Source organism: Phascolarctos cinereus, unplaced genomic scaffold, assembly GCF_003287225.1.
Source record: "Phascolarctos cinereus isolate Bilbo 61053 unplaced genomic scaffold, phaCin_HiC Scaffold_4;HRSCAF=312, whole genome shotgun sequence".
NCBI lineage: Eukaryota > Metazoa > Chordata > Mammalia > Diprotodontia > Phascolarctidae > Phascolarctos > Phascolarctos cinereus.
Window position 1 is genome coordinate 461957986 of NW_027555847.1, and position 12063 is coordinate 461970048.

Here is a 12063-nt window from a genome sequence, read left to right on the forward strand (position 1 = left end):
AAAACATCATAGGCTCTTTTCTCTATTAGACCTCTGTCTCCATTTTGAGTGCAGTATAATTTAAAATTCATAGTATCTAAGAGTGCAGGAATTTTGTAGGTCTTGGCTAAATTGAGTTAGCTACCCTGAATCTGGGAGCCATATGTAAGTGGCCATTGGAGACCCTGTGAATATGTTTGAGTAAAGGAGTTCAACCACCATCCTCTATATCTTTATCAGAAAGTATAATATGTGGCATGTGTTTGACAGGAAGAATCATATATACCTGTCCTTTACACATTTGCCACTTAAGAGAGTCCCACTGATGTAGAAAATATATCTTGAAGTAAGTAGGTAGAGAATGAATATTAACAGAGTCTATAAGATATGATTTGAGTAACATATAGAGGATGCTTTCCTCATGCTCTAAGTGTGGAAAGAACATTCAAGTTTATATCCATACTTGGACAGATGAAAAGGAACATTGTTCAGTGTCAATTTCAAATAAACAAGCTGGTTTTGTAGCCAGGGACTGTGGAAGGTTCGTTTCATAACTAAGAATGTTACTTCTATTCACTGAAGTATGTGTGTAAGTGGGTTAATATTTTTTTGAGGGGAAAAAGGTGAATTTATCCTTGTGGTGATTGTGGGACTAAAAATTGTCAATATGATTGTTATTATCAGTATTTCACAAATTGAGAGGTGGTGTGACCTCGTAAAGAGCTGGCCTTGGAGTCAGGAAGACCTAGGTTTGAGTCTTGTCTCTGTCACATACTAGCTGTGGGCAAATCACTTAATTTTTCAGTGCAGTTCTCTAATATCATGTGAGTTGCAGAGAAGGTGCTAGCCTGCACTGGTGAATAAGTTCTTTACACTAATGAGATAACTGGTCCAGTCCCAATTCCTAAGATATTATTATTAATACTAGTAATGCGCTTTAAAAAAGCAGGGCATGCTTGTGTCTATATGTATAGGAGGATGAGGGGAGAGAAGGTTGGGAGCAGTGGGGTATTGAGCTTATCAATCAGTGATCCTACATAACTGTCATCCCTTCCAAAGAGAGGAGAAGGATGGGACTGTTAAGTGTTGGTGACCATTGGGTGGTCCTTTATAATAGTTTTCTTTTGTTTAGTTATAACACACAGATGGAACTAGACAAAGAGAGCTACATTTAGTAAAAGGCAAAGAGATTAAATATCAACATGTTCAAAGAAATACACGTCTTCACACACATAAGGTTTATTAGACTTAGACTATAGAATAAGTGATGCATACACCTCGGTAGCTAGGTGTCACAGTGGATGGAGTGCTGAATTTGAAGTCGGATGTCCTGCATTCAAATCTAGCCTTAGCCATTTACCAGCTTTGTGACCCTGGACTACTTTTAGCCTTAGTTTCCTCATCTGCAAAATGTGGATAATAATAGCATCCACTTCACAGGATTGTTGTGAGGATCAAGTGAGATAATATTTATAAAGTAGTTTGTGTACTCTAAAGCGATATGTATTATTATTAGCATTATTATTACTATAAACACTTGTAGTTTTCTTGCTTTCCCCATCCTTTTAAAATATCAGAAGACTTTAAAGTTTCAAAATTATTTGACCTCAAGAATCAGCTATGAGATAAATAAATGAATAAATAAGTGAACCTTACAGTAGGAAGCCCATGTCAAATTCTGTCTTCATTCAGCTGCAGTTTAGAAACAGGTACAATGCCGTGTGGCCAATTTGCACTGACTAAATATTTATGGTCTGTTATGAAATTATTGCATTACTAAAATAAAATTGCTAAAATATTACTAAAATATTTAACCCCAGATTATTCTTAGGAATGGTAAGTTAACAAAGGTCTAGTTTTTTGTTACTTTGAAGCTACTGTTGCAGAACAAATATGCTATCTTAAATTTTTTATTGCTTTTGTTTTAACAACACCTTCATTTCAAAATATATCCCATCCTGTCCCCTCCCCAGAGAGCTATTCCTTTCAATAAAGAATAAAAAAGGAGGGGAAAAAAGCAGCTCAGCAAAATTAACCAACAAAAATCAGCTGAATCCAACAATATATGCAATGTTCTACCCCCATAACCCCTCACCTCTGAAAAGAAGGGAAAGAGATGCATTTTTCCCCTCTCTTCTTTGGGGCCAGATTGTGCTAACTTTTTGCTGCTGCTTATTCTGCCACTACCTACTCTTTCTTCTCATTTTCCCCTCTCCTTTCTTACTCATTTCCTCATTTTCCTCTTCTCTCCTCCCTTAACTAGCAGGTTTAATATGATTTAATAAACTAAAATAACTACACAATGGCAGAAAATATCAGTACTTCAATAGATTCCTGATTTCCTTAGAGGGGCTATTGCCTCTACCAAAACAGATCATAACTGCACCGTGCTATAATATAGTGATATTTTATCTGAGCTTCTGTGATTAAAAAGTTTTATTTTCCTGGTGGCCAATCTTCTGATGATGTCTCTTTCTACTAAGTTGAGCTGGTCTTTGGCTAGATTATAACCCAATGTTCAGAGCCTTTCCATCCTGTCAGGACCAGCCAGAGATTGAATTCCACTAGGATAGCCCTCAGAAACAAAGATCACCTTGAAACCATCACGCATCATCAGCATAATAAGAAGCTGATGGAGGTATGAAAGAATAGGAGAGAGTTGTTAGAAATTAGGAAAATATTTATGGCTAATAGGATTTCCATATGATCAAGAACAAATGTATGAGCAGAAGATATATATGTATTCTATGTAGAGGCACATATCCGCCATTAGTGCATGCTCCCATCTCTTGATTTGCTATTTCATTATTTTAAGTAGATAATAGTAGAATTAGGGTTATAAATAATGGAATTTCTCTCATTTCCCACCTAACAACCATCCATTCTTCTGTCAGATTTGCAGTTCCTAAAGCATAAATCTATACTTCCCATCTCTCATCATGTTACTTCTCTTTAGTCTCATTCACATCTGCTTGTTCCTTTGGTCTCCTCCTTTTGCAGTCTGCTTTTTTCCATTCATCAAACCACTCTTCTCTGCTCATTCTACTAGTCCATTTCCAATTTCACCCCATCCCTGAAGCTTTTCCCCTCCACTGGAAATGACCTTTCCCTCTTCTGATCTCTGATAAAACATTGTTCCTCTACTATGCATTCATTTTTATTATATTTGTATTATAGTGTTTGTATACATGTCTTATCTTCCCTACCAGATTATAAATTCTTTGAGGGCAGGGGCCCTGTTCTTTTCATCTTTCTATCTCCCAATACCTTGCACATGATAGGTGCTTTAAAATGTTTGTTGATTGAATTGAAGACTTTCTCCAAATCTCACTTCAAAGAAGAATCATCCTCTAGAAGGCTTAGGTAAGGCTTTTTCCTCTCTCTAAAACTGCTTCTAGTGATGATTGTACAGTTGCTTAAGATAATTCTCCTTAACTAGATACCCTCAAGAATTTCCAACTAGGAAATAAAATAGAAGGTAAAAATAGAAAGCAAAAACTAACCATAAGGAACAAGCAGTGGGTTCCTATTGTACCTGCTTGTGTGATGTGGTCAGTATGCCTGAAATTAGATTATTAGCACCTGAACAGCCATGTTATATTACCGTATATCGTTTGTATGATACCTGGTGCATTGAGGACATTAGGTAAACATTAGCAATAACAACATTATGGCTTTCTTTGGGATTGTTTCTTATTGAATGTCTGTTTGCAGCCATAGGAAACTTATTTTTCGCTATAGTAAACTGTGGCCACTCAGAGGTTCAACTAGACTTCTTTGTGAAAGTAACTAGGGTGTCTTTTTTTTTTTTAATACTGAAGAGTTGCCTTATTGCTTGGATGAGTTCATTACTAGAGCAAGAATTCTTACCCGTTTTTAGTGCCACGGACACCTTTGGTAGTTTAGTGAAGCTTATGGACCCCTTTTTCAGAATTGTGTTTTTAAATGCATAAAATAAAATTCACAAGATTACAAAGGGAAGTAATTATATTGAAATATAGTTATTAAATATATCTATGTAAAACAAATTCCTGGACCCCTGGATAGGAATACCTGCTAGAGCTTCCAAAAGCAACTGATGTATGTCCTGGGAATAGCTTTCCACGCAACACTTCCTTTTTGCTGTTGCCACGATCCTTTCCAGGGTAGAATTTATTCTGGGGCATTGTATAAAACCATAATAAAATAGTCATCTTATTTTTTCAAGCATATTGGATCACATTTTTGTACCATAGTGGGGGTAGCAAGGAGCAGCTAGGTGGTGCAGTGTCTAAAGCACCAGGCCTGGAGTCAGGAGGACCTGAGTTCAAATTTGGCCTCAGACATTAACTAGCTGTATGACCCTGGGCAAGTCGCTTAACTGTTTGCCTCAGTTTCCTCATCTGTAAAATGATCTGGAGAAGAAAATGGCAAACCACTCTAGTATCTTTGGCAAGAAAACCCCAAATGGGGTCATGAAGAGTCAGACACAACTGAAAATGACTGAATAACAAAAGATGTAGACTCAAAAAGTGTAGTAGTCTGGGGCCATTTAGTGGAAGGAAAAAGAGCTCGGTGCAATTCAATGAGAGGCAGCTTGGTTTTAGCTGTAATTTTTGCAAACAATTTAAAATACATAATTTCATTTGCCCCTCTTGAGGGTGGTATCACTCCTATTTTATATATGAAGAAATTGAGGCTGAGAGATTTGCCCAATGTCATATAACTAATTACTATCAAAAGCAGGATTTTAATTCAGCTTTTCCTGAATCCAAGCCCAGAACTCTGCTATCCAGTCTGTCATCATGCCTCTTTTGTTACTATGTGAAATAGGAAAAATAATTTCTGTTCTCTGGGCCTCAGTTTCTCTTTCTGTAAAGTGAGAGGATTGGACTGATGGTTTCTAAGGTTTCTTCCAGGTCCTAGTTCAGTATGGCCTAGTTCAAAATTTTACTACCTCAGGGCAGCTAGGTGGTGTAGTGGATAGAGCACCGGCCCCGAAGTCAGGAGGACCTAAGTTCAAATCTGACCTCACACCAAACACTTGACACTTACTAGCTGTGTGACCCTGGGCAAGTCACTTAACCCCAATTGCCTAAAAAGAAAAAATAAATAAAGAACAACAAAATTTACTACTTCAAAGGGAAACTTGAAGCTAAATGTAAATTTGTAGACATTAAAAATGATACATCATCTGTAAAGGATTAAATGATCTTGCTTATATACTTTTTTAAAGAAGTGTCTGGAGCAATTGATAGATACACTAAATGGTTTTTTTGTGTCCTTGAATTTTATTATATTGTTTTTGACACTATTCCTATTTTTATCCTGTAGTAAAATTTGCCTTTGTGAAATGAATTAGATTTTAAGAATTTTAAAAAATTATTTACGTGTATTACAAAACTGGATTTTAGCATTTCAACTTAAAATTAATAACATTGCATTTTTTGTTATTTTGGTATGTTACTTCTTCATTGAGCTTTACGCCTCTGTTCTTAGTGATGTTAACATGCTTTATTCCTCAATACAAAAAGAATATCTCTTTATAATTCATAAATTCAAATACCTTTATTCCATAAATTTATATTTAAAAAATATTTTTTCTTTGAATTTGGCAAAAGAGGTTATTAATCCCCTCCCACCACCATTCCCCCACCGAAAAAAACTCTTATTATAAACTAAATGGTTTCTTTATGGCCAAGAGAAAAAAGAAGGAATCATTTACCTTTTAGGCAACTTGGTCAGTTTTGACATGAGTAGAATTTCTTCTTAAACACAATTTATTAGTTTAGAAAGAAATTGTCCAACTGTACCTATTATCTGTTGGATATTTACATTGTAGATGTATTATCTTCTTTGAATTTTATAATAAAACTTTTATTTTTGACTTCCTTTACTATGCCAAATAACTTTAATATTAATTTAAAAATGATATATAGAAGCGAGGAGCAGCATGGTATAGTGGATGGAAGATCAGCTTTAGAGCAGGTGGTCTGATGGTTGGGAAGAGCAAGGTTCCAGTCCAACCTCCCACAGATGCTGGCCCTGTGACCTGTACAAGTCACAACCTCTCAGCATCTTAGTCAACTAATTATCTAAGACTCAAACTGCACAGTAGTTGCTGATCTGAGTCAGGAAAGGGAGTTTCTGCACCAGGGAGTTCTGATAAAATGGCAGGTCTGGACTCCCTAAAAGTATATATGTCGTCCTCCTGACTTTTTAATCCTGGTGGTCCGGAAAAGAAGTTTTAAATTATGTACTTTCAAAGAGATTTATTTTTTATTAAGGATCTTGATTGCAGGTGTTACATAAGACACAAACCATCATTGAGATGACTGTATATGCAAAAAATAATCCATCAGTGTCTTATCATTGGACATATGAGAGACACAAGAAAACCTATGATTGGGAAAATAAAAACACGGACATTACCCAGTTACCAGTGACCCAGATAGGTGAATAGATAGTAGGGAAGCATCCCCAAGCCCCAAACTCTTTCCCTCTTTCTCCATGGGGGAAACTGCCTCACCTTTAATTCAGAGCACTTGGGAAGTGATTGACTTAGAGTGCTGCCTTCCCTTATCCGCATACATAGTTGCTGATGCCCGAAGATCTTTCCTCAGGATACCACTGTTGAGGAAAGCTATATTCCCTAAGGAGGGGAAATAAGAAAAGAAGAGGGAAGGAGGTATGGTCTTGCTATCTGGGGCTGGGACTCAATCAGTTTTCCAAATGATGGAGCCATATAGTTGGACTACTAATACTATTAATATCTTACATTAGGCGTGTTGTTGGTTGAATAGGCTTTTGTGGGCTAGCTTACGAACTAACCACCATTTATCACGTTCTTCCTATGGAAAAATGTATTTTGAATTTAGCATAATCAATTTAGAAATACACTTTTGGAATATAACTTGTTTGTTCATTGGAATCTTTTATGGTGATTATAGACATTTTTTGAAACATTTTGTAACATTAGTCTTTTTTATCCTATTTGAGAAAAAATACCACAAAGATATGCCTAAAAGAAACAGTTTCCAATCAGGCATCATTTTTTCCCCTATTTTTATAAAGGCTCAGTGGTTATTGACAGTTCATTTAGAAGATGATTAAAATTAGATTTGATTTCCCATCCCTTCTTGATAACATTCATTTGTCATTTTTTTTTGTCATTTTGTAGACCTACCAAGAGCAGCTGTCAGGATCTTAAGCAACATGACATTCCTTTTTGTGAGTTTGTCATACACAGCTGAGAGTGCCATTGTCACCGCCTTCATCACCTTCATTCCCAAGTTCATCGAATCACAGTTTGGCATCCCTGCTTCCAGTGCCAGCATCTACACTGGTAAGACACTGCCATTTGGGATACCTGAAAGCACTGTCATGTTTGGTCATCAGACAGGAGTGAGGTCAGGGGAAGTGAAGCCCAGGTTCAAAGCAATGATCTTTATCATCTCATCACCAGCAAACTAAGGAAGGAGAAAGTCTGGGAATGCCAGCTTTGTTTCAGGAAAAAAAATTGGTTTCTATGATTTTTTTTTTGGCTTCTATGATTTTTAAATGATCATTTTTTTTCTGCTTGAACTGAAGAATTGTCTGTTCTTCTGTATTTAAGGCTTTGTTCTTCAAAGAAAAAAAAAGGAGAGGGAGAGGCAATGGAAAGGGGGCAAAGGGCGCAGCTAAGTGGTCTTCTTGTTGTTCCTCTGGGCCTGGAGTCAGCAATATTTGAGTTCGAATTTGGCCTTAGACATTTTCTAGTAGTGTGATCTTGGACAAGTCACTTAACCTCTGTTTGCCTCAGTTTCCTCATCTGTAAAATGGGGATAATAATAGCACTTGCCTTGCAGGGTTGTTCTGAGGGTCAAATGAGATGGTATTTTGTCAAGTGCTTAGCACAGGGCCTGACCCAAAAAAGTAAGTCCTATATAAACGTGAACTATTATTATTATTACCAGAGAGCTGTGCTCAGTGTCAGGAAGACTTGGGTTCAAGGAAGACTCTGCCACATGTTGGCTGTGTGACCTAGAGCAATTCACTTAGAGCTCTCAGGGTTCCAGGCAACTCTCTAAAATTATGAGTTATGGACAATTTGTTGTGTGTTTGTCTTAGTTATGTCCAACTCTTTGTCACCCCATTTGGGGTTGTCTTGGCAAAGAAAGGTTTGTCATTTCCTTTTCTGGCTCATTTTACAGATGAGGAAAATGAGGCAAATGGGATTAAGTGACTTGCCCAGTTCACAGAGCTGGTAAGTGTCTGGGGTCAGATCTGAACTCAGGAAGATGAGGTTCCTCAACTCCAGGCTCAGCACTTTATGCGCCATGGCGCCGCTTAGCTGTCCACATTAGTAGAGGAAGTTTCTTACTGGGAGTTTCCTACCACAATTAAGTCATAGATCCAATCTAAATGAGGAGGAGAGATTTCAGTTCCATCCCTTTTCCTCCTCATTTAGAATAGGTCTATGATTTAAGCTAGGTGGGGCAGATAGGGCAGTGGGCCTGGAGTCAGGAAGACCTGAGTTCAACTTCTGCCTCAGAATTTACTGGCTATGTGACCTCGGGCAAAACAAAAACTGTTTGCCTCAGTTTCTCTAACTGTAAAATGGGGATAATAATAGCACCTACTTCAAAGGGTTGTGGTGAGGGTCAAATAAGATGATATTTGTAAAGTTCCTGGCATGTAGTATGTGCTGTATAAATGCTAGCTATTATCATCATTATTATTATTATTTATTAGCCTTGTGAAATAGATGCTATGTCATCCCCATTTTACAAATAAGGAAACTATGACTAAAGGAGATTAAGTGAAATTTGCCTATGATTACACAGCTAGAAAATGTCTATGGGAAGATTCAAACTCAGATCTTCCTGACTAGAATCCAGCTCTCTATCCACTATACCTCCTAGCTGCCTAATTATCTAACAGTTATTAGTCAAAAAATATTTTCTTGCTGATGATTGACAGGAAAGGTAGCTGCTTTAAATTACCTCAATAGTTACCTCATTTTCTGCCTTTTATCTTATTTGCTTCTTAATATTTATTAATTTAGATTTTAATGTTTTATTAATGCTTTTTAAATATCACTTTCACTTCCCAATGAGCTTATAACAATGAAAAATAGATACTTGAAGCAAACACCAACCATGCCAGCATGTGTGTGCATCAGTTCCCACCCATAGTCTTACCACCCCTCTAGCAAGAAGAGGGAAATATTTTTCATCCCCACTCCTCTGAAGTTAGTGTTAGTTACTGTATCATTCTGAACTGGCCTGTCTTTTAGTATTATTTTAAGCTTACAGTGTTATGGCGGTTGTCTCCATTTTGCAAGCTTGGTTATGACGGAAGATGATAGGAAGCACCTTGTTAGCAGATTGGTGTGATGTAGGTAACAGGTTCCATCTGGGCTTCAGGGTATTTATTGGTTCTGGTCATATCTATTGGGATTTCTGAGACTGAACTCTTGCCTGGGTGTCAGGGAGTCTGACTGGCCTTTCCAAGCCCTTCTGAAGTGCCATGTAGAACAGTTTCTCAAGCTGGGGAGTGTGGGGAAGTAGTAGATATCCTTTTCATAGAGTAATAGGATTTTAGAGCTAGAAGGAATATTAGAAACCATCCAGTTCAACTCCTTTCTTTTATTTTGAAGTCATGTTTTGGACATCTTTTCTTTTTTACATCACCCTTATTTCTGAATGGAGAACGGTCATGTGGCATAGCAGATAGAGAGCTAGCTTCACCATCAGGAAGACCTTGGGTCAAGTCTTCCTTTTGACACAGACTAGTTGTGTGTGACCCTGGGCAAGTCAAGGGGCAAGGGAAAAGGATAAGTATTTATATAGTACCTACAATGTGCCAGGCACTGTGCTAAGTTCTTTTTAACAAATACTATCTCATTTGATCCTCACAACAGCCTGGGAGGCAGGTACTATTATTATCATCCCCATTTTTAAGTTTGGGAAACTGAGCAGGCAAAGGTTAAGTGACTCACCCAGAGTCACACACATAGTAAGTTGAATTTGAACTCATGTTTTTCTGACTCCAAGAAGCAGGTAGGTGGCACAGTGGATAGAATACCAGGCCTGGAGTCAGGAAGACCTGGGTTCAAATTCAGCTTCAGACACTTACTAGCTCTGTAATCCTGGGCAAGTCACTTAACCCTACTTTCCTCAGTTTCCCTATCTGTAAAATGTGCTTGAGAAGAAAATGGTAAACCATTCCAATATCTTTGCCAAGAAAACCCCCAAAAGGGGTCAACAACTAAACAATAGTGACAACTTCCTGACTCTAGGCACAATGCTTTATCCACAGTGCCATCTCTAAATGCTCTAGCAAACTCTCTAAGACTTCAGGTTTCACAGAAAAGTTCTGACTTGTAACAAAAAATAAAGAGAAGAAAAAAAGCAATTAGGTAAAACTAATGAACGTATCAACCAAATCTGATGGTGTATGGAATATTTTCCACCCTGGACTCTCACCTTCACAAAGAAGGGAGGAAGATGCTTTCCAGATTATAGAAACTATTTTTTCTCTTTTAAGCATTGCCACCAGGTCGTCCCACTCCCTTCAATGCTATTCCCTTCCCTCCTGTGCTATTCCCTTCCCTCCCATAGTGATGTTGGGTTTGCCTTCTCTCTGACTCCAAGCTCACTGTGGAGCTGAGGCTGAATTTACGTTATCCAGCTCTGTCTCATCACAGCAATCTGCAGAGAGAGTGGCTGGAGGTAGACCTCAGTGTAGGGGGGAAAATAGAAATGAAAGTTTCTACTAGGTTGGGCTTTTTTGTTGGGTGTAACTGTAGTGGTGACATGGGACATGTAGTGAGAGGAGGCCCTGTGTAGTGAGATCTGGGATACAAGGGTTGAATGATATCTTGCCTGTTGAATACATATATCTGGTTTGTCAGCACCATGATTATGAAAGCAACAACATGCCATTCTCCAGAAATAGCTGTCTGCATTTGATTCTTGTCATGAGCTTTTTTCCGTGGCTTGCCCTTCTTGCATTCTTGGTATCTCCATTGCAATCTCAGCTGTATATGGCCTTCTGTTGGTACCAGTGTGCTCAAAGAAGACTACATTTCCTTTTCCATCCCATTTATAATTTCCTCCTACAACAAAGTACAAGTGGTAATAATCAGGGGTTATGTGGTGCAGTGGAAGGGGCACAGATTTGGAACCAGAGGACATGGATTCGATTCTGTATGCCATCACTTACTGCCTGTGTGACTTCGGGTAAGTGTTTAGCCTCACTCAACAGGACTTTCCTCTTTGTCAAATGGGGAAAGTGTGCTAGATGATCTATAAAAACCTTGTCAGCTCTATATCGTTGACCCAGTAGCGTAATGATCTGTCTGCTTTTTATATAAAGTCAAGCTGGTTCTTTCTGTCTTAACATGGTAGAGTAAGTGCTAAATGTGGATTGGGGGATCTGGGTTTGACTCCTGTTGACCTCTGTGTCTTTGGGCAAAATCTATTATTATGACCTCTCTGAGCCTTAATTTCTTTATCTATAAAATGGAGGTAATTATATTTGTAGTACCTACTTCACAGGGTTGTTGTCAGGATTAAAATAATTATTGAGTATAAAAGCACTTCTGAACTGTGAAGTATTATATAAATATCTATTATTATTAGGTGATACATTGGATAATATAGGGCAGCTTGGTGGCACAGTGGATGGAGTGCTGGGCCTGGAGTCAGGGAGACCTGAGTTCAAATCCAGCCACAGACACTTAGTAGCTGTGTGACCCTGGACAAGTCACTTAACCGTTTTTGCCTTGGTTTCCTCATCTGAAAAATCAGCTGCAGAAGCAAATGGCAAACCATTCCAGTATCTTTGCCAAGAAAACCCCAAATGGGGTCATGAAGAGTTGGGCACTATTTGAACAACTGAACAATGAAAGTATTGGGCTGGAACAGAGGATCAGAGTCAGAAAAACTGGACTTCAAATATCAATTCAGTCACTTACTAGCTGTGTGACCCTGGACTGACTGTCGTCATCATCAATTTCCTTATCTATAAAATGGGAATAATAATAGCACTTACTTCACAGAGTTTTTGAGGACCAAATGACATAGCACATGTACAGTGCTTGGCAAACTTTAAAGTGCT

At 38.1% G+C, this 12063-nt stretch overlaps 1 protein-coding gene across 1 annotated transcript in view; it reads left to right on the forward strand.

The window, feature by feature from the left end:
• The window catches only part of SLCO5A1 (solute carrier organic anion transporter family member 5A1), a 165042-nt gene that overhangs the window by 86085 nt on the left and 66894 nt on the right, over positions 1–12063 (forward strand). Inside the window, 1 exon segment of the mRNA XM_021002071.2 lies at positions 7139–7303. Within this exon segment, the coding sequence (XP_020857730.1) occupies positions 7139–7303 (165 nt within the window).